At 40.3% G+C, this 26,369-nt stretch overlaps 4 protein-coding genes across 13 annotated transcripts in view; 1 reads left to right on the top strand and 3 right to left on the bottom strand.

The window, feature by feature from the left end:
* Positions 1-10,652, bottom strand: part of LOC130545748 (calcium/calmodulin-dependent protein kinase type II subunit beta) — a 32,568-nt gene extending 21,916 nt beyond the window's left edge. For 5 of the 10 annotated variants that reach the window (XM_057320471.1, XM_057320465.1, XM_057320468.1 and 2 more), the window contains exons 1-5: positions 10,367-10,649; positions 6,742-6,836; positions 3,085-3,144; positions 2,782-2,836; positions 2,229-2,294 (exon numbers count right to left, since the gene is read on the bottom strand). In XM_057320471.1, the coding sequence (XP_057176454.1) occupies positions 2,229-2,294; positions 2,782-2,836; positions 3,085-3,144; positions 6,742-6,836; positions 10,367-10,428 (338 nt within the window). In that variant the 5' untranslated portion in view covers positions 10,429-10,649. Of the gene's footprint in view, positions 1-788; positions 862-2,228; positions 2,295-2,781; positions 2,837-3,084; positions 3,145-6,741; positions 6,837-10,366 lie in introns of all 10 variants that reach the window. The other 5 variants (XM_057320475.1, XM_057320473.1, XM_057320474.1 and 2 more) reach the window with 3 other exon arrangements.
* Positions 10,653-11,156: 504 nt separating this feature from the next.
* On the bottom strand, positions 11,157-13,610 carry nudcd3 (NudC domain containing 3). Its single transcript, XM_057321552.1, has 6 exons — positions 13,288-13,610; positions 12,810-13,072; positions 12,512-12,644; positions 12,257-12,400; positions 11,905-12,093; positions 11,157-11,743 (listed from the first exon to the last, which is right to left on the bottom strand). The coding sequence occupies exons 1-6, from the start codon at positions 13,483-13,485 to the stop codon at positions 11,633-11,635; spliced, it is 1,038 nt and encodes a 345-aa protein (XP_057177535.1). The 5' UTR covers positions 13,486-13,610; the 3' UTR covers positions 11,157-11,632.
* Positions 13,611-14,112: 502 nt separating this feature from the next.
* Positions 14,113-15,551, top strand: mrps24 (mitochondrial ribosomal protein S24). The gene is made up of 4 exons (XM_057321553.1): positions 14,113-14,185; positions 14,372-14,440; positions 14,555-14,666; positions 14,798-15,551. Exons 1-4 carry the CDS (start codon positions 14,135-14,137, stop codon positions 15,079-15,081), a joined length of 516 nt encoding a protein of 171 aa, XP_057177536.1. The 5' UTR covers positions 14,113-14,134; the 3' UTR covers positions 15,082-15,551.
* A 32-nt stretch (positions 15,552-15,583) lies between these two features.
* gnsb (glucosamine (N-acetyl)-6-sulfatase (Sanfilippo disease IIID), b) lies at positions 15,584-25,705 on the bottom strand. Its single transcript, XM_057321551.1, has 14 exons — positions 25,572-25,705; positions 24,969-25,158; positions 24,308-24,367; positions 24,015-24,218; positions 23,289-23,354; positions 22,816-22,914; positions 19,749-19,916; positions 18,860-18,942; positions 18,667-18,785; positions 18,486-18,589; positions 18,298-18,399; positions 18,023-18,133; positions 17,830-17,937; positions 15,584-16,524 (listed from the first exon to the last, which is right to left on the bottom strand). The coding sequence occupies exons 1-14, from the start codon at positions 25,577-25,579 to the stop codon at positions 16,375-16,377; spliced, it is 1,572 nt and encodes a 523-aa protein (XP_057177534.1). The 5' UTR covers positions 25,580-25,705; the 3' UTR covers positions 15,584-16,374.
* Positions 25,706-26,369: the final 664 nt, after the last annotated feature.

Below are 26,369 nucleotides of genomic sequence, written 5' to 3'. Positions count from 1 at the left end.
GATGTGTGTGTTTTGGCAGTGGTAGCAATTGTGTGGTGAGATAAGGCTTGAGGAAATGTAACTCTGTGTAACTATGAGGAGAGGGAGGTGGACGGCGTGAGTCAGTCTGTGTAGGCGTCTGCTGCTGATCTAGAGAGAATGGATCTGTGTGTGCGCGCATGTGTATGTCGCAAAACTGGAACATACAAAGTCATTTTCCAGTTAGAAATAGAGATAGAGTTTTAGTGGTGGTACGCGACCCTGTTTTCTGTTTTGGTGAAGTAGCCGTGTGGCCAAACGCTGTGTGTGCAATGAGCCGCTTTTCTCTGACAACAGGCTGAATCAAACTCCAGAAGAACCCTTCAATCAAATGACGATTAAACAAAACAACTTGTCTATCCTCCAGCGGTCTGTCACGCTCAATATGGTGTCAAATAAAACAACATCTTCCACAGCCGAGAGCTGCCCAATGACAAAGATAAATGACATTGTTTTTAAGCAAAAGAAAGAAGATATTCCCAGTGTTCCAGACGGTTGGAGTACTAGGGTGAAAAACACGTGAACGGTTCACAATAGGCGTACTTTGCATCTCTTGCTAATGCGTCCTAAAACGAAAAAACAAGACAAAAAAACAGCGCTTGTCATTTTTGCAGAAAAGAAACCTGCCAGAACGAGGGTTGTTAAGTCGAATCCTAATTCAGACCAAGCAATAGAACCAAACCTGGACAGCCACAGAGTGCAGAAACGGTTTGGAAACAAGCAGGAGTCACATGACACATGCAGTAGCCCCGTGCACTTCCTGTACTGACCTTCAGGTCCCTGTGCACTATATCATGATGGTGAATGTGACTGACACTCTCGAGAATCTGATGGATACAATGACTGCAACGACAAGAGGAGAGACAGGGAACAAGAAAAGTTGAGGGAGGCGAGCCGAGACGGAGGAGGTGAGTTAGTCACAGCGTGTGAAAGGACAAACAGCGGTAAGACAGGGGGCGTATCATATAAGACACTGATGAAATGTGATAACGCCGACCGTCGCAGAAAAACCTGATGTTACACGACAATAGATAGTCGGGCGGGCACGGATGGTTTCCTGCGAGGGAACTGACACGCACGCGTGTGGGATGGAGAGATATGGAGGGAGGTGGATTAAACGGAGCAGGTGAAAATATGGAAATGATTTGTGTGCGAGAGCATTTGAGCTGGCTTCTGACTTGCTAACAATCTCGAAATTATACAAAGAGTGTGGATGAGATTGTTTAGCCAAAGGTCAGAAATCTACTTTTTAGTAGAATAAACCCTAAAGTTATAACTTAAAAAACTTTCATCCCACTGTTTGTGTTACAAAAAATGAATTATACCTTAAAGTTTTAAAATCGCATAGTTAATGTAAGTGCTTAATTTTTTCCCCACCTGACAATTAAACTGGAAAAAGATCAATTTCATGCAACGTGATACAGTGGTCAATGAGCATCCCCTTAGCAACCGCATGGTGACACCCCGGCAACTGCATCAGAAAACATTATAATCTAAACATTAATCCTGTTTCTCTCTGTGGAAACACACAAAGCGAGTAGAGGTGTGAGTATGTGTGCATGCCGGAGCTGAATCTGAGTCGACATCATTATGTGTGTTAATGAGAGCCCTACTTTCACTCATATGGGGGGCAGGTGGAGAGGCTCAGGACATCGGGGACGGCTTCATTTCACCATCTTGAAGGGGGGGTGGGAGGCATCGCGGCGAGTTTGCACCCACAGATACGGACGATGAGCTCTCATCACTCGGCGGCTCTTAGTAACCGTCTCTCTTTCTCCACTTCTCTCTCTATTTCTCACCGCGTCTCACTCCCACGTGCTCGAAAATCCACACAGTCAATTTGATTAAAGCTTTCTCCGGAGGGCGACTGCGCTGTGTGTGCATGTGCGTGATGGAGAGAGATAAAGACAGCAATGGATGGATGAAACATATGAAGCGGATGGAGACGAGGGAGTGCAGACACACGCTCACACACAGGGTGAGGCAGAGCTCTGCTGCCCACGCTCAAACGGCTCAAATAAAAAAAAATAGCAAGCACAGGAACATTATGCTATAACAGTAGAAAATATATATTTTTATCTGGTTAGGGTGGGAATGGAAATGAAGGAGAGAAAGCTGTATGTGGGTGGGAGGGAGGTTTGGACGTTAATTGGCCACGGGGAGGATCTGACAGAGGAGACGGAGACGAGAAAACGGGGAGAGCGTTTTACCTGGCATCAGCTTCGCTGTAATATTCTCTGGCTACGATATCTTCGAACAGCTCTCCACCCGTCACACTGCAGGACGACACCAGAGAGACTTTCATGAGCTCAATTTACATCCCGAAATTTGCACTCGTTCAGTTTGTCGACATCTTGCATTCATATTGCACATATGCATTCAATGTGAATTGATGCGCGCAAAACATTTGCTCATACGTGTTTTTATAATTGCGCAACAGTTTTTCCACATGCGTGTGTATAATTCAACATGACAGAAAAATAGAGCAGTGCACAAAACAAGCGAGAGAGAGCGAGAGAGAGAGAGAGCATTATAGGATGGGGAAATCCTCAAGAAGAGAGATCACAGGGGCTTCGGGGGAAACCCCTGCTGCAGGATTTCTCTTCAGCTGGGCACCCCAGCTCTGTTGCTATGGAAACTGGCTCCCGATCGAGCGAGAGGGAGAGAGCGATGCTGGGGAAAGAGTGGGCGTCTGTGGCGAGCACAGAGGCAAAAACAAAGCACAGCGAGATATCATGCGCCACATTATAGAGAAGCACTTACAGGTCAAATATGAGGTAATGAAAGCCCTCTTCAGATATGCTGTCATGGAGCCGAACTGCATTCGAGATAAAACAGAGATAATGTCATCACGTCCATTCATTTCAACGTCCATCATGATGGTAAGAGCTCTGCTTGATAGAAATGAAATCAGTAGGAAGTACTTTCTATATAAATGTCCCGTGTGGTCCGTTCAGCTCATTCACATCCGGCCTGAGCTTTAAATGATGACTGAGAGTTCAGGTGGGTTTGGGGCTTTAATGCTCATTTAATATCATGTCCTATGTCACGCCGCCTTCAACTCACCGATGTTGGGATGCTTGAGCAGGCGACAGATGCGAGCTTCTCGTTCCAGCTTCTGGTGATCTGGAACAAAGAGAAATTCAGTTCATTTGGGTTTGAGAACGTTGCTTTTTGGTTGAGTTGACATGGGATGAACCTTCTGTGATGTGACGTATTTATGGATGAAACGAGAGAATCGTGTACAGTTAAACTAGCACTTTGCATGAAGAGAGAAGATATGCACATTATCACAACACATACATTTTGAGTGTTTAAATAAACCCATTTCACATCCATCATGCTGCATTCACATCCAAACTGATTTCGGTTCTTTTAAAGTACACAGTTTTCAGATCAAACATCAAAGCGAAGGTCACACTCAGCATCAGCCCGACCACACTGTTGACCACACAGTACGAGCACAACGGCCAACCGCTGGCTGAAGGTTTCACGAGCGCTGTAGCTGACTTCAGCTGTATTCTTGTTCGTGTGCTGCTCTGCATGATCTGCAGATATGAAGAGACAGACGCGTCCTGCCGACAGGCCCGAATGCTCCAGCGCACCCTGCAGAGGAAGCCTGCTGTCTGCCATGCGTGAGTCATACGGGAAAACGGACAGCTGGGAAACTGGACGCAGAACATCGCTGCCGTTTCTAAAGAGGCCTGTGCTGTTCTCCTATTGGCTGGCTGACAGGCCGTCTATCATCACAGCATCGTTTAGTCTTCAGTGGAACGGCATAGAACTGTAACTACAGTCAAACATTTCCATTCTGATGGATATTCTACAACTAACAAAATGTAAGCCTTGCTCGGGGATCCGACAGGGGTTGTGAAAAGTGGCTTCAACTAGACGGAAGGGTTGGAAGGGAGGGACTGGCAAATAAATAAAAATAGTTTCAGAATGTCATAAATGATGCATCTGCCAGACTCTTTTATTCAAAGCGACTTATTGTGCGTTCAAGGGATATCGTTTTTATCAGTGTTAAAAGGGAGGGAATCAAACCCACAACCCTTTTGTTGCTAAAGCAATGTTCAATGAGCTAAAGACGGGTTTTAAGAGAATTAGGAAAACAAATTGACTTAAAAAAACATGAGTCACCTTAATAAAACCCCACAAAATCACGTATACATCCACACACACACAGAGAGAGAGCTTGTGAAGTTGTCACATGAGCAGTGAGACTGGTGTGAAGTGATGAGAATGCTGACATCTAAACACCACAAGAAAAAAAACACCTCTGCAGCGAAAGAGACACAGAACCTCCAGAGAAAGAAACGCTGTCAGACCCACAAACCTCATCATCCATCTACAGCAATGAACACACAACTCTATAACCTGTCCACGAAACTTACATACATGAGCCTACGGTTACACAATTAATCGAAAAATGAATCAATTATGGGTAAAACACTACATAATTGCCAAAAGACATTTGCCTTCATTTCTGTTTCGGCAGTGTGTTTGGGCACCGAGTTCAGTGGCGAAACAAAGACATTAAAATTAAATGTCCTTCATTTTTTATTTTTTCTCAACAACATAACTCCCGTAATTATTTGTTTTCTTTCCATTATATTATTTAGTTTCGAATGTTTATAGAACGAATATGACATGCAGCTGCTTCACAGAACGTTATAAAACATTTCAAAGCTTCAATATAAAATCTATTAATCGGAAACAATAATCGTAATTACAATATCGAGGTGAATAATTGACAATTATTATTTTTGTCATAAAAAGCCCTACATGGGCCCAAATATATTAATGGAATATTAACAATTAAAATGTATAGATATTTATTTATAACCGACTAAACTGGCTAACATTCTTTACAACATTATCTCAAGAGTCCCCACATAACGCCCCAAAACATCAAAATGACACCGTTTGGGTAAACCGGAGGTGATTGCCAGCGTTCACTCGTTGAAACCGACTCCATGCGATCGAACATAACTGCGTTCCTGTTTGCATCCACAGAAGCATGGCAAGATAATGGGCCTGTCAGACACAATTACAGCTCAAATAATCACATTTATCAGTATTTATCACAGCAGTAAGCCGTTATAATTGGAAACAATTATGGAGTCAGTCGCTCCGAGCAGCCTGCTGGATTCATCCCTGTTAAACACTGAGCTAAACGTCTTTAAGTGTGTGTGTGTGTGACACTTTGGGTAAATCCAGGTCATCTCTGTGCTGCATTGCAGGTGCTCTTATTATGCACGTGAACATTTCACGCCAATCACAACCTCCCAAAAGCACCGCTTACATAAGAAAAAGATTCGTCCCCATAAACTTCATTTCTCAATATTGGACCATCAGAGGCAGACGGTGTGCATCACCTCTCTCTAGCTCCGCCCCCCTAACATTTGCTCTATTTTTCCACTTGCAACATGCAGCACCTCTTTCATAGCTTAACTGTGAACAATTTCTTTATTTAGTTTGATTTGTTGTGCATTCTAAAATGTAAAGGATGTTCGTTTTTGGTAACAAATGACTGTTTAATCTGTTAGAAATGTCAGATAACGCTGTTACAATTGATAAAATGGCTATAAGGAGGGATCATGGTTTACCTCTAAAACATTTATGGTTTTTAAGCCCCCCCCAAAGGGGGTATTTAAAATGCATGTATAAGATATGATAAAAATATCAGATAAAATATATTATAAATGTAATTAAATGGATGCGTGATGTACTAAAGATCATCAGTAAAGTTTCACCTATCATTCAGACGGGGTCCGCTACACACAGCCTTCACACCCCTTAGAAGATTTAACCATGAGAAGTTGAACATCACTCCACTCTCATGTCAGACTGAAAACAGGGTGTTCAGGGGACGGCGGGTGTCAGATGCGGTCGTAGGCTGAATCAAATCAAAAGTAGCGACGATGAAGCGTCAATCTGAACTTTTTCCACTTGAAGGTACCACGGCTGCACAAATGCAGTTCTTAAGCTGTCGAACAGAAAGTAGATCTGCATGCATGCTTTCGTTCTGCTGTTAAAGCCCCTCTGCACCGGTGTGGGGGTGTTTCAACCAAACACACTTTCACTTTTGACTTAAGCTTCATTCAAACTTTTTGTAATGCGACGGCGACATATTTCAAATAAAGTCAGTGTGGAGCAATGCTTCATTTCAATCAACATTATTGTCACAATGGTGATTTGGGATGTAATGAACAAATAAACAAATGAAATGATATCTATGACAGTTCAGAGACCCGTACACGCGTGTGTTTGCATGTCCCTGTGCTGGTCTCTGTGGGTGACATGAGCGTCATGCTCTTGGCATGTCGGATACACAGACATGCTGTCTGAACTGCACCAAATGGTCAGACTGCCTGTCTTGACCTGCAGATCATCTCAGTGCCGCGTGTGTGCCAACACTTCTCAAAACACACAAACATGCGCGCAGACCCTTCTCCTAAAATATCACACGGCACCACAACAAACATGTCAAACACTGATATCTGTATACTTCACCAGACTGATCCATTCAACAATAACATCTTTTCACCACAGCAACTTATTATTGTGTAGCTGTTTACAGTAATGATTTCACAGTAGTAACAAAAACTGTAGCGACTATACTATCTTGATAGAAAGAATGGTATTTATAAGGGTTATTCAGAACTGAGTTTCGATTCATTCCACACCCACCGCATTCCCCAAAACATTTTTGAGATTTACCTCTTGCCGAGAGCTTTTTGGTGTTTATGATTTTGGCAGCAAACTCCTGGCCTGTGCACAGCTTGACGCAACGTCGCACGACTGAGAAAGCCCCCCTGAGAAAAAAAAACACAAGAAGAAGAAGAAAAGCTCTGAAGATCAGCACACACACAGTGAAGATAAATAAGAAATAATACAGTTAAGGCTTGCATGTTCTGCTTAAGGTCTTATTTTGTGTTCCATGATGGCAAATAAATCATACGGGTTTGTAAGAACATACAGTAAGGGTGATTGATAGGGATGTAATGATTCACCTCGAGCCCGTTGAAAATCGATTATAATATGTGACGATTCAAGCCGGTTGAGAAGTTATTTGAATCGCAATACATGTTTTGATCAGCGGGGACCGCTGTCACTGCAAACTTGGAAAACGTGGATATGCTGATATTTCTTAAAGGGGTCATAGGACACGGCTAAAACGAATATTATCATTTGTTTTACATGTAATGCAATGTGTATACACGATTTAAGGTTAAAAAACGCTGTATTTTCCACATACCGTGCATGTTTGTATCTCCTCTTTGCCCCGCCTCTCTGAAACGCGCGGATTTTTAACAAAGCTCATGGCTCTGAAAAGCGAGGTGTGCTATGATTGGCCAGTTAACCGGTGCGTAGTGATTGGTCGAATACTGCAAGCGTGTGACGGAAATGTAACGCCTCTTACCATATTTGGAACATCAGGTTCCAAAGCAATTGTACTGACAGGTACGCCCACTTGCGTATACATTTGGGCGGTCTTAGTCAAATCATACCACGAACTGACGTGGATTTGTGGGGGTGTGGTTACACGAGGCGTTTCAGGCAGGTCGCTTTCGCATTCGCTTTTAGATAGAATGCATCTTTTGTTCCGACACTTTCATTTTTGCAATTTTACGTGTCTAATACATGCACGGGCAACTTATAACACACCAAAGACACAGAAAAACATGTGTTCGCTCCATATGACCCCTTTGAATGTAAAAAATCCAAGATAAGCACCGACAAAGCCTTAGTTCATTTATTTTAAAGAGATTTTTGAATTATTCATTTTTTATTTGATTTGGAATTTAGTTTTGTTATTTGACATAAAATATGTTTTGATTTTACAAAGAAATGTGCAGCATTTGAGAAAATAATTAAAAGGCAGTTGTTCATTTCTAGTTTGTCTCAACACATTATGTAAAAATAAATTGTGAGTGAATCATATCGTGAGATCAGTATCATGAATCGCATTGTGACCCGAGTTAATCGTTACATCCCTAGTGATTGACATTGCCAAGTGAATAAACTCAAATCAAACACAAATATAGGATCTTGCAATATTTTTGATACAGATACCAGAACAACAAATCAGATCAAAACAGAAAATCCAATAGGCACACACACACCTCCACCTGACAAAACACTAAAAACAAGCTTTCTGAAAATAGACATAAAGAGGCTCTAGAAAGAAAGAAGTGCATTATAAAATCACTCAAGACAGCCGTGACAATGCTCTGAGGTAATTCAATACAGGCTAATTTTAGCGCACCTTGTTACAGTTACACAATGCACTTGGCTGTCTTAAACAGCAGCGACTCTGTAGTGGATCTGTTACGACTGCACATGCACAACCCCCCTGAAGACGGGCACAGACCCACAGGCTCAAATGGCCTTGGAAACACCCATGCGATGATAACATGTGATAAAAACAGACATATGCCACTCTGTGACCTCGGGCAGATCACCTGCGCATCATTGGCTTGGCTAGCGGACAGGAAGAAGGAAGCCTCCGAGATGTTTGGCATCGCTCATTGAGTATCAGAGACTATTAACCTCTGCTATGCTTTTTGGATTTTTGGCTTGGGATCTTCTTTCGTTCCTGTAATTCAATCTGATAGAATTTTTTACCTGTTTGTCCACCAGGGAAACATCTTAACTCTGCTGCCTATGCAAGCACTATAATTTATTCTATTTTACGATTAACATAACATTAACATTCGTGAACATTAAACATCAGAATTATGTAAAACATTGCAGACAAGCAGTCAGCGTGACAGAACACTTTCGATACTCCGTCCAAAGTGGAACAGAAACTTCATCTATAATAAAACAGAAGGTCAAGAAAGGTTGCGGTGATTAGCTGTCACCACTGACCGGGTCAACGCTCGGAGCCGGCGAGACCTGAGATCTGTCTGCTAGTAAACGTGGAGATTCATTAACGTCTGAACCCGTCTCACAGGAGACATTGAGCTGATTTACTGGACTCTACCTGTCAGGAAAAAAATGCTTCCCTGTGCAAAGACATTCACTTCTTCACCATCACAGCAGCTTTTGTTGGCCACATCAGCTAATGTTCAGCCTTGTGTGGAGAATACTAACATCCTTATCACTGTATTTATAGTATAAATATATACAGTACATAAATACATAGCATATACTGTATATATATATATATATACCATAATGCTGAATGATAACCCAATTCAACTATCATGCTGTTTACATGGAACTCCAATGTACCTCATGATGATTTTCTTCCTCCATTTTTGGCTAGCAAGCCATCTCTCTCAACAACACTTACAAACTACACTACATTACTACACAACAAACAGACACATTTCTGAACTCTCCAAAGAAGCAATGACTATATCTGCATTTTGCAAATGAACAATAAAAATAAGAAGAAAATGTTAAATATGGTCAAGTAGATAGACAGTACGCTTGACTTCACCACAAACGGAGGATGTGGTGAAACATTCAGTATGGCAAAGATCACACACTGTGAAATGTCACACAAGCATAATATAAAAATGTATTTTTCTCCCTCAGCCCTACATTTACAGAACAGACAAAAGCACGTTAAATACTTTTTATTGAAAAATGTTGAAAAAACGTGTTGATATTTTTAACATGAACAGATGTTATTCGTGATGTTAACAGATTATTCGTGATCAATGTTTTAATAATTCAAGATTATATGCAAAAAGAAACGCAATACTGTCTGACTGTGAGGTGGAGGGAGGGAGGGGGAGAGATTGTAAAATAATGTCCTAACGTCAGGCTGCAGGCATGTTCAGCGCGCGCGCGCACACACACACACACACACACACACACACACACACACACACACACACACACACACACACACACACACACACACACACACATTAAAGACAGCAAACAGCCGCTCTGACAGCTCCCAATGTCACGGGACAGATTGACCCTTCCCTCGTGGCGGGAAACAGTTTGATACATTGTAGCGAGCGTCACACCACTGAGCGATACAAAGTATCAAACCCATCGGCACCTTTAAACTCCTAATAACAGCAGTGAACAGTGGCTACAGTGTATCTCTCTGCCCACTTTAAAATTATAGTCAGAGATGATGTTACAGGACGAAACGTTTCCTTATCTTAACTGATCTATGCATTTTGCATGAAAAGTGCCCACAAAAATATGCAAGATCCTCTCAGATTCCTCACGTTTACAATCAGAAACTGCATATAGTTACACTACTGTATTATATAGTTTCCTCGCGAGCACTCTGTCCACGTTTCATTTGAACCTCCATCGTTAAAGCAACATATGACATTAGGTAACATGCAAAGTAGAAACACAGTCGTACTTTCCAAGTTCTTCGTAAAGCTGGTACTCGTCGGTAAAGCGCGTACAGGTTGTCGTTGCCATTTCTCAGCCCTCCGCGTTTGCCTGCTTCGTGTCGATATCCGAGCCGTCTTCCAGCGCGCTTCTGTGTCTCCGAGTCCGAACTGTGGGGTTTGCAGGATAAAACTCAAATGTGGCTGTGGGTTCGAGTGCGGGAGAGGTTCTCCGACGAGCAGAGCCGACTGCCTTCCCAACCTCTCACCGAATGCGCCGTTCAGCTGCAGTCTGTTGGTTTTCCGCTGTGTGACGCGACGATGCCTCATCTCAACGGCAGAGGGCGCGGCGGAGCTTTGCACCTGCAACGTCTTGACGTTTAAAAGAAAAGCTCGTCCAAAAATGACCATCATTTGCTCACCCTGATGCCATTCAAGATGTATATGACTTGCTTTCCTTAATTTCGGCTATATCTTTGTGAGCACTGTGGCCACAAAGTTGAGCAAGTTACTGACATTATTTGCAATATTCTAATGTTGAAAGTATTAACACAATATTAGTCATCAAGGTTAATAATATGAAAAACTGAAAAAGTTGCGATAGCATCATAACATGTAAACAAAACGTGCATGTTAAATAAAGTTAAATGCAAGATGTCAAATATAAACATGATTGTGTCTTTATGTTTCACATACCTAGAACTTAAAAGTTTTTTATCTAATGCAATGAACATGTGGCTGATCAGCTTTTAAAAAGCATGTTATCATTTTACTCGTGGTTTCTCATAAGGCAAAAAAAGAAAAAGTCTCCACAAGCTCAGTGTTTGCAAAACGTTTTAATAGATTCAGGCACAGATGTTAAACAAAACTTTGACGCAAATGAGGGGAAAATAACATCTAACATCACACTTGAAAGAATTCTCACTCTCATCTGTGAATCTGAGCAATTGGCTAGAAGACAAAAGTCTTAAAAATCTGACAGACACCACTGAAATATTTCTGATGGTTTCTGTTCAATCTTAAGGAAATGCCTTTAAAAACAACATACAAATAATAAGGCTCTGCATCTCTTGTCAGAAACTGGGCAGAGTGACATAATTACTTTATTTCATAAAACACTCAAAATCGTAAATGAAAACTGGCCTAGCACCATACAGTAGCTGTAATATTTCAGACAATAGTTAAAGTGTCCATTATATATTGGCATGAGAAGGTTTGCAGTGGAAACAATGTTGTTGTTTGTTCTCTAGCATCGCAAGAAACTGTCACCGTTGATGTGTGTACTCGACTGCGTCTCAAAACTGAACAGCACTAGGTGGGATGTTAAAGATGGAGGGGTCAAACTCCTGTCCTTTAAACGGAGATCCTTCAGCGTCCCAGCCCTTCTTTAACATCTCATGAACTTTCTGAAATACAAGGAAAACCTCTATCAATGCAACATCTAGATTGTTATCTCATCAAAAAGGTAAAAAAAAGGAAAACTAGAAGAAAATGACCTAGAGAACCTTCAATTGAACCCTTCAGACGTGCTACACACACATGTATTTATTTTAAGTGATAAACTCACCATCTCGTGACTCTGTGGTTTCCCCTGGAGTTTTTGGTGGTAATCAAATGTGAGGCGGTCCAGCACGGCATGCTCTTCCTCATCCACGGTTGCCATGGAGCGCTCCCGGTTGATCTGGTTCACATCAATCTCTGTCTCACCCTTCAATACAGCGCTCCACCAGACCTCCCCGATTTTACTCAGAGAAAGCTGGGAAAAAAGACAACGTTACCACTAAGATTCTCTACAACTTCTGCTGAACACCCACAGCAAAGAATTAAAATGCACATCATTTCATTTAAGTTTGAAGGAGGTGTTATCTTTATCACAAAGGGACGGTCAATTGCATTGATGGGTCAAACAGATTCTGTACCAGCACACATTTGCCCGGCTCCAAACTCCACAGGGAATTCTCAGTGTTGATTTTGTGCGTGAATTCTCCCTCCATCAGGACCCTCTGCGATCCCCTCTCGTTCACCGCTACGCGAACTCTCCCCGGCTGCAGGTCTACAGTCACCTGCGCGCGAAAGCGGAGTGAAAAGACTTGTTTTTAAATGATGTTTGCGACCGTAAACACGAGTGCAGTCAGACTGTAATACAGTGAAATACGTGAAGAGGTAAATCACACCTGTCTGCCTTTAATGATGTCAGGCTGGACGTGCACTCGAACCTCCACGTCTGTGTAGTCCTGCGACCAGGTGTAACTTTCCCTAACCGCACCATTGTAACTGTCTGGGTCGGCCTGAAAGGCGTCGTGCCCTCTAAACAGTACACATAAAAATGTACAAATACAATTCAACAACTGCACGGTCAGACAGATGGATAGATAGTGAAGTAACAGTATTCTTCAAAGGTGTTGATGTAGTCTGTATCAAATAAACCTAGAGAGTAACTTTTAGGGCACATGGTCTGAAAAACACACATACGATGCAGCCGTCGCTGTGTCTCCCGCTGCTTGCATGTCTACCGTAGGTTCAGCGTGACTGCTGTGTGGCGTCTCTCCATCGGTCTCTGGTGCTGTGGCAGCTGTGGACTCCTCTGTGCTCCTCTCTTCTACAGGAGCTTCAGCCTCCTTCTCGGATTGAACCTCCAGCTCTTGTACCTCTGGAGGAGCTGATTTGCACTCCTCCAGACTTCTGCTTGCCCTCTCTCTGTCCTCCTCTGCCAGCTTTTCAAATAACTTAAATGTCTGAAGAAAAAAAGAAGAAATTTGCAAAAGTACAATGAACATATTAGTACCATTGTTAGAAAGAAAGTAAGTGTAAGTGTAGACTTTACAGACCCTTACTGGATAGGAAGCATATGACATCATCATGTACAACAGTACAGACAGGGTAACGTCACTTTACTGAATCAAAAACAAACTCAATCTCTCTCACCAGTCTCTACACCAGGTAACGTTACCTTGAAAACCATTTTTTCAGCGACTCCAGGTGGGAAGCCCATGCGGTCGTTGGGGCTGCTGAGGCGGCGATAAAAGTCCGTCTTCCTGTAGAGGAAACCAAAATAAACCTGCAGGAAAGTCTGAACGTTTCCAACATGCTGCAGGATCCCGAGCAGCGCGTTGTCGTACAGCTCCGTCATTTCCACTGGAGAAGACATGACGAGCAGCTCAAATCTGTCCTCAAGCTGCTTTATCTCACATCAATATAATTTCTAGACACATAAACAGCAAACGAGACGGGGGAAATCGTCTCGTACAATCGACCTTCGAGAAAACGCTTCACTTCCTGTAAGATCTGTACAAAACAAGAGTCCTTTTACAAACTAAAAATATAAATGTACAAAATCACCAAGGTTTTATTTCCGTAAAACATATTTATTTATTCATCTGTTTATTTGTGTTTTAATTATTTACAATTAAAAATGTATTTTTTACATGGCTACAAATCGTTTCTTTAAGTAGCATGCATGTGCTATAATTCGAATGCATGATGAAATAATATTAGTGTTATTTTTATTGCATTCCAATTGTGCTAATAATATCGTAATATTGTTTGTACTGAATATTAATTATTTACTATTACAAATTTTGTATTTTTAAATGACCCTACATTGTTCAGTTATATATACATATATGACATACTATAATTGTGAAAGCGTATAATATAATAAAGTTTCTATCATTGTATTTTAATTATATTTTACGTTATTAATATGTAAGTTATAATTTCTATTATTTTATAACATGTATGTAATATCGCCCCAGGGCTGTAGGTGGCAGTAATGCGCTAATACTCTCGTGCAGTTTATGGGAGAAAACATGGCGGCGCCCTTGACCAGACACACAAAATTCTTGTCGGTAAGATTTCATTTAATTTCTGTAACTTTTCAGCTATTCTGTTATCTAGGATCTTCCTTATCTTACGTTTCTGAGGAATATAACAAAATTGTTATAAAAATAGAAACAGACTGCGACCGAACATCAAGTGGCCAATGTGGAAAGCATGTTAAACTCAAATGTATAATGCCATTTATGTTTTTGCAGGCGGTGGCCAGCCAGTTTACTTCAGCTGCATGTCTCAGGAATATTCATTCCACTGCAGCTTGTTTAAAGGTATTTAATCCCAGTCACACTATTTATTGGGCTCTTTCAAGGTGTAATGTACCTTTTATGTATGCCATATGTATCTACCAAAACGTATTCTTTCATTTAACTTCTCTCTGGCAGAACCGTGCGGCTCGTATTCGAGTAGGTAAAGGTGACAGACCATTGACTTATGAACAGGCGTATCATCCTCACCACATTGGCCACAGAAAGGGCTGGCTCTCACAACACGCCTGTAAGAACCAGTCAATGTTTTATATCACATTCAGTTCCTGAAGGATTGATCTAACAACTATCACCATTGGGTGCAGAACAATAGGATTGTCCCTGTGGCAAGTTCATATGACATATTTTCTAATCTCACAGGTAATCTTGAAGGTGAAGGCGGAGCGGCAGAGAGGGTCGTGGAGGACGTCTTCATCAGAAGATTCATATACGGCACATTTCACGGCTGTTTGGCTGATGAACTGGTGATAAAACGCAGAGGCAACATCCTGGTCATTTGTGCCATGATGATACAGAAACTCTTTCCCCCTAAATTCTATTTTCTCATTGGGTACACAGAGGAACTGCTCTCTCATTTTTACAAGTGTCCGGTTAAAATGGAGGTGCAGACGGTGGAAGAGAAAGTAGTCTACAAATATCTCTGAGACAGTGTGCGCTGGCTTTCTGTAAAGTCATCTTTGTGTGTGTTTAAAATCGCATGTTGAATGAGTTTTGCATATTTGGAAATGTATGCTGTATGCACGTTAAAGATTCAAATGATGGTCAAACAGGCACCCTTACAATGTGTATATCTGTAAATTTCAAATTATACTATCAAAATACTAGTGATTGACTTGTTGTTGTTAAAGTTGTTTGTCATGGAATAAAGGTATTTTGTGTTTTTGACCAAATATTTTTAATGATTTTTATGCATGTTACAGCTGAAATTCAACAGAGATCTAACTTCTTGAAGTAAATTTAAAATCTGCAACCCACTGTATTTCCAAGTGAAAACGGATATTTCCGAAGAAATTTGTTGTTGGAATAACATCCACAAAACACAGAGAAACATGCATTTCATAAGGTCATTTTTTATTTCATCTTGACTTGATCTGTTTATCCAGAGCAGCACATTAAATAAGTTTAAAAGTGCAATAAATAAGATGATGTAAACCAAGTTTGTTTGTAAATTTATTGATTATTCAAAATTAGACATCTGTATTGTACAAAGGCACGAACACTGGTGTAGTGCAAAAGGCACAACCATTAAAGCTAAAATCAAAGACTGCAAAACGGGAAAATTCCCTTAAATATCAGATCATTCCCTTTTTGAAGCACAGTTCATTTAAAAACAATGACATCAGGTGTCGGGTGGTTGGATGTGAAGCTACGCTTCGATTCACAGCATGAAGAAAATGTAATAAACCATGCAACAGCATGGCAAACCATAAGACAAGCAGATTATTAAAACACGAGGTGAAATGTGTTTGATGGTAGTATATTTAGCACATGACAACATTTGGTTTAAGCTTTCATTGAAGGTAAAAGTGCTCAAAGAGAGACAACAACACATGCAAGATAGTAGTAAAGCGAGACTGATGACAAGTTCAACTGGTTCTCTGTAGCTGTATGACAGCCCAGAAATAATAAGGATGCATCTGAATGATCAGAATCATACTGTACGTACATTCACATTTAAAGAAGGGAAGTATGCATGACTTCACGAGATCAGGATCAACAGTTCACCCCAAAAAGAAAACACTAACTCACCCTCATGTCACTCTTAACAAGAACAACGTTTTCTTGTGTGGACATGAGGGCGAGTACATCAATGGCAACATTTGGATTTTAGGATGACCTAATGAATTTCAGAAGAATTATGTGCACAACCAGATAGATGACAGAAACACTGATCTCTCTGTTGGATTGGGATCCGGCCCGTCCCCTGACGCTGAGTTTTATTTGATGTTTCGACAGCTGTCTCCTACACATGACTGCAACTTGATCAGTCTTTGGTTCATGGTCTGTAAGAGAGCAGGGTCAACCTTCTTCACAATGTTCTCCAGCTGATGGGGATCGGCCGTCAGGTTGTACACCTCCACGAACGACTGAAAAGAGATCCAGAGACAAATGAGTGACGGTCAGTTTGATCGCACCAAGCATGAGACCATTTGAACTCAAATGGATTTTTAATTGACTGTCAATGTTTTATCATTCATTACCTGGGGAAAAATGCTATATATCATTCCTACGTTTCGTCATAGTTGTATAATATTTAAACAATATTAAATGTCTCAAACTAAATCCTAGAGTAACTTCAAAAAAAGTACGGATGAAGTTTCACAGCTTCTTTTGTTATTTTACTGTAGCATTGCATGTTTCTCCAGGACTGTGGTGCTAAGATGATTTTTCTAATACATTTTATATATATATATATATATATATATATATATATATATCAAATAATTAAATAAAGTTGAAATAAATAATAAATTAATTAGATTCAAATAAAAATGTTGTATTATATTAAACATTCAATTCAAGTAAATAAAAAGTACAAATTAAATAAATATTTTTATTAGTTAAATAATTAGTAAATAAACAACTGATAATTAAACATAATAAATACATTTAACAGAAAAAAAATCTATATTTTACTTAAAGGGGTCATATGACACGGCTAAAACGAATATTATCGTTTGTTTTAGTTGTAATGCAATGTGTGTACACGACTTAAGGTTAAAAAACGCTGTATTTTCCACACACCGTGCATGTTTGTATCTCCTCTTTGCCCTGCCTCTCTGAAACATGCAGATATTTTAAAAAGCTCATGGCTCTGAAAAGCGAGGTGTGCTATGATTGGCCAGTTAACCGGTGCGTAGTGATTGGTGGAATACTGCAAGCGTGTGAAGGAAATGTAACGCCTCTTACCATATTTGGAACATCAGGTTCCAAAGCAATTGTACTGACAGGTGCCCACCTTACTTGCGTATACATTTGGGCGGTCTTAGTCAACTCGTACCACGAACTGACGTAGATTTGTGGGGGTGTGGTTACACGAGGTGTTTCAGGCAGGTCTGGGTGAGCATTCGCTTTTAGATAGAATGCATCTTTTGTTCCGACACTTTCATTTTTACAATTTTACGCGTCTAATACATGCATGGGCAACTTATAACACGAAAGACACATAAAAACACGTAGTCGCGCCATATGACCCCTTTAATAGAATCTAATTGTAGATTTATAACATTACATCTACAGTCTATAAATTGGGCGTTTATAATTTAGATGTTTTTTTAAATTTGAAGATGGGCATCTCTCACATGAGGATGACCACCTAAAAGACTAAGAATATGTGATCTAATGCACAGAGAGGCAGTGAAACTAAACTTACACATTACTAAATGGCTCACCTCATTATCTGCAAACTCACAGTACTGCAAGTTTCCATCTTTCAGTGTCCTCACACAAGCATATGTGTTGTTGAAAGCATCTTCACACACGCAGTCCGGGAAACAGTGCTGTAGAGAAACAAAGCAGTGCTCAATACATCAGAGAACTCAGAGAGAACAATACTTTACATCAGATCATTCATCAAACACCTACAGCTAATCCAGGGCCGAGTTTAGGGCAGCTGGGATCTTCAGAGGTATATCCCTCACCGTTGTACTCCACCAGAAAGAACGGACGCTCGGTGCCGTTACGCAACGACGGAGCCTTCACAAAGAACACAAACACGTGACACTTTTATAAAAATACACGTATGGGTGTGTGTGTGATATGATGTCTTGAAATAGATTAAAAGCAACAGAAAAATATGATATGGCATAAAAATATAAATAACATAATATAAGAAACATGGGCTGTTCCAGCTCACTCACCATCTGTGGAAGAAAAGACTGTCCGTCCATATTGACGGTGGACAGATTCACTCCAGCGATGTCCAGGATGGTCACAGGCAGATCTATATTCATCACTGGAGACTAACGAACATTCAAACACGTTACACAGATATAGCACGCAAATCATGCGTGTTCATACACAAAGACATCCATCCGTGTGTGCTGACCTGAAGCGTTTGCTTGGGTTTGATTCCCGGCCCCCGAACCAAGAGAGGAATACGGATGTCAAACTCATAGAGCTGTCGCTTATCAATGGGCAGAGAGAACTGACCTGCAGACCGGACCAGACGAAAAACAATGTTATGAAAACAGGTCAGATTAAACCGTGGCATGATGATGATTTCTCACCGGTGTGATAGCCGTGGTCAGATGTGTAGAAGATGTAAGTGTTTTCTAACTCTTTCATCGAGTCCAGTTTCTTCACCAGCACTTCCACCATGTCATCCACAGAGAGAAGCGTCTGCCACCTGTATAGAGACACCACGTCATTATTTACTGCTTTCACAGCACGTTTAATGAAATGTACGAGTGCTCTCTGTACCTGCTGCGGTAAGCATTGTCAAGATATTCAATGGAGCTGTTGGGCATGGGGTTCACAGGCTGACGTAATAACCAGTGCTTGTCCTGAAACACACAGGAACCCTCAAGTTTACATGAGAAAATAATTACATCCACACATATTATAGAATACTACAGTAAGCATACTATAGTAAAAACTATAGTAAATACTGTAATATACTTTTATATTACATACTATGGTATGGTTTAAAAACACTATACACTCTTAAAAATAAAGGTGCTTCTTCAGAGGGATGAAACGGAAGAACCATTTTTGGTTCCACAGTCAAAGGTTCTTTAAATAACCATCTCTTTCTTACTTTTTTATAATCTAAAGAACCTTTATGGAACCGAAGGGTTCTTCTATGGCATCGAAGAACCGTTTGAAGTGTAGTTTCTAGGAGTTGCATAACTCTAAAAAAAAAAACCTTATGGTTCCATAGAGAATCTTTCTGTTTCACAAAAGGATCTTTGTGGCAAAAAAAGGTTTTTCAGATGATAAAAACGTAAGAAAGAGATGGTTCTTTAAACAACCTTTGACTGAATGGTTCTTCGTGGAACCAAAAATGGTTCTTCTATGGCATCGCTGTGAAGAACCTTTTAAGCACCTTTATTTTTAAGAGTGTAGTAAGTACGCGTAGTATACACTTACAAACATGAATCATGGTTTAACTACAGTAATCATAGTTTTTAGGTCCCATGGTAGCAAAACCATACTACCAAAAACTTCACTATTTAACCATGGTATTTGTAGTAACACTTTGGTAAAACAAAAGGGTATCAATCTGCCAAAAAAACATGATTACTACACGTTTACTATAACAAAACCATGAAGGCTATGATGTAAATAAATGGATTAAAGATCAAATGACCTTCCCGGGTTTGTTGAAGCTGCCGTCACGTGGAGCTTTGACGTCAATAAAGGACTTCTGATATTGAGGAGCGGCCGTCCAGGGGGAATGAGGGGACGGCGGACACAACATCATGAAGAACGGATACCTGGGGCTTCGCTCCTCCAGGAAATGCAGCGACCGGTTTAACTGATTTCAAAAAACAAGACTCGAGTTAACAACAACATGCCACAATATCGAAAAGATTCTTGATCAAGAGTAATGTGAGCATTGAGCTTCAGACGATGGAACGTGCATTTAAACCAGAGTGCAAAAAGATAAATGAATCTGTAAAAATATAATCAGGTCGTATTTTAAACTGCAGACACACAGTTTCAGTCATTTTAGATTGCATTAAAAAGAGATTAAATGTGAACAGTCACTATTGTCAGTGGACTAATGTTAATCTGTCTTCAGGACACCAGACCTTTGGTCAATAAGAGCGGTCTCAGTGACGGTTACTTTGTCTGACTGATATAAAGCAGCTGAATGAAAACGTGTCTCACAGCTTGACATGTTTTGACAAACACAGAATCTCCTACAACTGTCGTATTATAGTCATAAAGTCAAAGAAACAGTTGAAACTTGTCCTAAACATCCAACGGTAAATAATTTCGTCATTACGCTGTGCTGAAAAGTGAACGTTCAACACAAGAAAAACAAGTCTGACATGAAATCAGTCAAATGTATTGGCTTTGACATTTACCAGGAAGTAAAGAACTTAAAATGTATGCAAAAAAACCCCGTCTAATTCTCAGCATTCTCCAAAACTGTTTTCTCTTAAAGGGGTCATATGGCGGAAGTACGTGTTTTTCTGTGTCTTTGGTGTGTTATAAGTTGCCCATGCATGTATTAGACACGTAAAACTGCACAAATGAAAGTGTCTGAACAAAAGATGCATTCTATCTAAAAGCGAATGCTCAACCAGACCTGCCTGAAACGCCTCGTGTAACCACACCCCGGCGAATCTACGTAACTTCGTAACATGATTTGACTAAGACCGCCCAAATCTACACGTAGTTAAGGTGGGCGTAATTGTAAATCTCATTGTATCGTCTGTCAGTACAATTGCTTTGGAACCTGATGTTCCGAATATGGTAAGAGGCATTACATTTCCGTGAAATGCTTGCAGTATTTGACCAATCACTACGCACTGGTGAACTGGCCAATCATAGCACACCTCGCTTTTCAGAGTGATGAGCTTTGTTAAAAATCTGCGCGTTTCAGAGAGGCGGGGCAAAGAGGAGATACAAACATGCACGGTATGTGGAAAATACAACGTTTTTTTAACTTTAAATGGTGTATACACATTGCGTTACATCTAAAACAAACAATAATATTCGTTTTAGCCGTGCAATATGACTCCTTTAAACATCAACATGTCAATCAAAAATAATCGTACTGCTTTATAACCAATTCATCAATTTACATTACACCAATTAAAAAATGTTTTGTGATCATTTATCAAAATGTAATTACGGGTGTCACAATACAAAACTAAAGATGAATTTGAGCATTTTTTTATATTGTAGAAATACATATTTGTAAATAAACATAACCGTGAATTATTTTGGCCATGATAATCGTGTTGTGAAAATGTGATATCATGAAAGCTCTAAATGTAATAACTTTCTTGCAACAAATTTCAGTTTTTCTGTGACGTCATCGCCAGAGTCCACCATCCTCTGTCCTCACATGCACTTCAGTTATGGTACGAACAGACACTTGTCAAAATCCATCATCATCGTCTCGCTCTACATATTCTTTCTCCTTAAAAATACCCTATTTAAGCTGTTTCACAATAAATTTAGATTAAGAAGCATCAGGCATGTGATAAGCCAAGGACAAAAAAAGAAGGAAGACTGCACGCAACCTCGCGCAACCCCAATCCCCCCCCCCAAAAATAGTCTTTAATGTTACTAATTAAATGTTACATGATTAGAAACAGGCAACAACACAAAAACAAACTATTAAAATTACCCAGCAATAATGTATGATATTTGAACACAAAAAGTAAAGAATACTGTGGCCTCAAGAGACTTCCATACACAGCCACTAGATGGCGCATGTGATGTACGTCATTCGTACATCGTCTGTCCGCATTAATCCGCATGAAATAAAGGTATTTGCAAATGCTGCATGTTGTGGTTTTAGATCATTTTAATGTATGCATTCAGTAGAGACTTCAACGCGTTTATATATAGACAGTGACTAGATTGGCCATTTGTATAGTTTCAAGCCATTAAATTGCGGAATGGCCTATTTTAGTCTCTGTATATAGAGAATGTTATAATGTTAAAGCATATCATATAGACGTCTCAACTTCCTAGAGACGACTCTAGATTTTCTGTATAGAGAATGTGAAGCTGACGTCACGGCCTATGTTGCATGCTGCAGTGGCGCCGCCATCTTGGGAGGATCATACTCCACTGCTATTATTGTTTTTTTGATATGTACCGTTACTTGTTTTGTTTGATATATGGAGAAATCCAAATTGAAAGAACCAGGGCCTTTTCATGAACAACTCTGTGTAATGCTATTGCAGTTTTTAACACAGCAAGACCGACCTACCACAATATCAAACAAGAAAAACAAAACACTGCATTGAACGCACTAGCAGCCATCCCCCAAGATGGCGCAACATTCAACGTGGCATGACGTCGATTAACAAGCTCTATACGTTACAAAACGCTGTTCAGTCCCCCCCTTAATTAAAAATGGCGCTTTTTTGAGTACCAAAACAGCTGTGTTTGGTGTCTATTTTGCACGGACTCTCTCGATACGTAAAGATAACTCGCAAAATTATGTTCTGAATAAAGCGGTCGCTCTGCATTTATAACAAGCGTGTGCATTACGTAGACAGCGTAGAAAGGATCCTGTTGGCCGGCTGTATGATGACTACGCGCACATCCCCAAACCCCCCAATCCCGTCACGAATTAAAATAAATTGAATTTATGCTATTTACGCGGGTGATCCCAGCGAGGTCACAAAATACGGAAATCCGTATTTATACGGAAAAATCACATCCCTGAAGCATAGCAGACGTACCACCAGGTCCGTGAGGTAATCCTTTTCATAGCTATCGGCATGTTTCTCCTCTTTTCCATTCACAGAAAGTGTATAGTTGTAATATTTAGAGTTCCCCACCTGTGGATACACAATGAAAAAGACAGGTTTTTAGATCATGTAAATGTTTAAACCATCACATGCTTAAAAACTGGATCCGCTGTTGTTACATTTACATTTATGTTTTTGGCAGAGGCTTTTATCCAAAGCGACTTACATTGCATTATACTACACATTTGTTTCCAAGTATGTGCAATCTCTGGGATTGAACCCATGACCTTAGCGTTGCTAGCCCTATGCTCTAACCACTGAGCTACAGCAAAGCATGCAATGTGATCGCGTGACCAGGTAATAAAACACAGAGTTCTGCATTTTTGTTTGTCTATGGCTGCTGACAGTGTAAAACAACAATATAGAGATAGAGACGGGGGTCTGATGCTGTTCCCATGACTCACCAGAGCGTACCATTGATCCCAGCCGGGAGGAACATGAGCCACACCACCCGCTTCTTTAGAACCGTACTGAACACACAAACACGGGTTAAGTCAATTGAAAAAGCTCATACAGTCTCACAAAATCGGTCAAAAACATACGTTGACATTTGCATAATAAAAATGTATTTTTATTGTAACATTACTTCATGACATTTAAGGCTTTTAGTGTGAACATGTTATGTCTTGGTGAGATCTATAAGCTAGTCTGCTCCAAAATGTTGACAAAATTCATACTTCGAAGATAAATCCCTTCAAAACTTTTAGTATTTCACTATTCCCCCAAAAAGGATCGATGATGGTTCATTTAAAAGGGGGAGGAGCCACTCAATATGTCCCACCCTAACTTCCTGTTCCAGTGGAAATTGCATCAACACATCGAACAAAGCTGCGCATTTCACTTTAATAAATCATATTTATATGGTGAAAATGGTTTTGAACGATTTTTGCAAGCGTAGCGATTTCAACTTGAAACCCGCTGACCTTATAAGATCTTAACTTAGGACTTAAAATAGGACGTTTCTTTACTAAGAGATTTATTAAATTCATCTCACCAGTTCCCGATGACAATTTTTCTTGGCTGAGAACATTTCAATGGTTTGAAGGCTTTGCGAATATTTGACAAAGTTGTGTTTGCTTCTCATACTAGAGCAGACACATTTCACAGACCCACAGAAATGAAAGTCAAACCTGATTCAAGTATTTTCCTCCATAGAAGGTCTGGTAGCGCATCTTGCTGAGGTACACGGGAAAGGCCGAGGGTTCTGCCTCTTTCTGCCAAGATACACTGCTGCAGTTTCCAGATATAGAGTTATTTCTGACTAAATTATTATGTGGATATTTTCCAGAGAGGATGCTGCTGCGACTGGGGCAACACAGAGGACTGGCAGTGAACTGAACAGAAAACACAATGAAAAAATCTTGTTATACGTTACATGCAGATATTAGTTGTCCCCTTACTCGATGAAGGTTTGACCACTCACAGCATTGGAGAAGGTGACTCCAGAATCACCGATCAGAGCTTTGGTCTTCTTCATGGGTGTCTGTGAATACAGAAGAACTCAATGAGATGTTATACATCAAAATAATGTTTCACCTCTGACAACTACACTGCTGACAGGATGTTACAGTTCACACTAATATTAGCCCTGTGAAATGTTCATGTCAGAAAAACATGTCATATCAAACCTGTACGAGTTTCTTTCTTCTGGAGAACACAAAAGAAGATATTTTGAAGAATGTTGATAACCAAGCAACATTGAACTCCATTGACTTCCATTGTATGAACACAAAACCACTGAGACATTTCTCAAAATATCTTCCACTGAAGAAAGACTCACATACATGTTTAAAACCACACGAAGAGGAATAAATGATAACCTCAGGCTCTGTTGAAAAAACAGCATATGCTGGTTTGGTATGTTTTGATGCTGGTCTGCTGGTCATGTGCTGGTTTAAGCTGGTCAAACCAGCATCAAAACATACCTAACCCAGCATATGCTGTTTTTGTCAACAGGGTATACAATTTGAACTAAATGACTAATGCACCTTAACCCTAATACTATAGTACTTTAATATTTAACATGGTATGCCAAGGAATCCAACATGTTACTTTAGTAAATACTAAAGTATACTTCAACTTACCATTCCACCCATCTCAATATCCTGGTCATCGGTGAGAATGAGAATGATGTTGCTGGGGTTTGCACAGTCTGAACACCTGAACGTGCAGGTGAGCAACGTGACGAACAGACAGATGGTCAGAACACCTGCGCTGGACCTCCAGTGACCGATCCACGAGCTCGCCATGACCCGAAACCTGCGATCTACCAGCCTGCAGAGAACGAGTCGGACACGTGAAAGAGATTTAGAGTGGGATGGGCCGAGAAAGTTTGAGGAAGTGAGACACTAAAAGTCATATGACTGCAGCTGATCAACAGATGATACATCATACGACAGTAAAATAAATCTGGTTTCTTTTATAAACTCTGAAATATTATTTAACGGCTGAGAAGAGATATTACATATGGATAAGTTACACATTTTTATAAAGAAACAAAGTGGGGGAAGTATATCTCTCCAACTTTAACAAAATTAACAATTAACAGACACGACACGTGCTTCATTACAAAGGTCACTTTGTAACAAAAACACTTGCGTTTTTATAGTTTAAACATCATGTGTTACACGCGTCTAAAACTATTTTTTTAAAGTGCGTTGTTTAAACTGGGAAGCCATAAAACATACCCGTACATGACTGCTGCTTCTGTATGAAGTGCCACATTACAAGCGATAGAATGTGATAGTGTCTTAAGTTTCGCTTTTATGGTTTGTTTATTGCTGTAATCATGCAACTGCTGTAGGGCAGGCTAAATGTGGCATTTAGTCGGATCTTGTGAGACGTGCCTCTGTATCCAGCCGGAGCTGTTTTACAACGCACCAAAACCTTTCAAGCCGTGCCAAAGATTATAGATATTAACAAGACGTTGCAATGCTACTTCCATGAACGAGGTCGAGCGAAAATAGTTCTGTTTTTCAGTAAAAGAGCCAAAAAAGTAAAAAAAAAAACTATTGGTCGGGCTCTGTACTGAAACTTGTGAGGTTCTTGCCAAGCTTTGTGCATGCACAGTAGCTGGAGCAACCTGGGAATGGTGTTTTAGCGCAATTTGAGTTTAGGAAACAAAATATGCTACATTTTATGTCAGGCTTCATTCCTGGACGAAAGTATGCTGACATATTGTGGCCTTAACGAGCAATTTTAGAGTTATCAGTCTTATCTTAATTAAGTAGATTGGACTTGGTCTTGTTTTGTCAAAACCGCTACCCGGATGTGTTGCAAATACGGCAGCCGAGTGCGGAGACTTTCCATAGAGGGACTTCGTTCTAATCCTGCACGATACATATATTTCACAAGGGGGCGCTCAGCGGCTCAAAAAAACAAACATTCATGATGTGATCATCAAAAATCAGGGCCAATGCTATAAAATACTGTGCAATAGCGAGGAAATTAGTAATGATGCCATCCCTGTTTAATGCTTCAAAACC

Source organism: Triplophysa rosa, linkage group LG22, assembly GCF_024868665.1.
Source record: "Triplophysa rosa linkage group LG22, Trosa_1v2, whole genome shotgun sequence".
NCBI classification, from domain to species: Eukaryota; Metazoa; Chordata; class Actinopteri; order Cypriniformes; family Nemacheilidae; genus Triplophysa; species Triplophysa rosa.
Note: the sequence above shows the minus strand (reverse complement) of the source record. Positions and strands in the feature narration are given on the sequence as shown.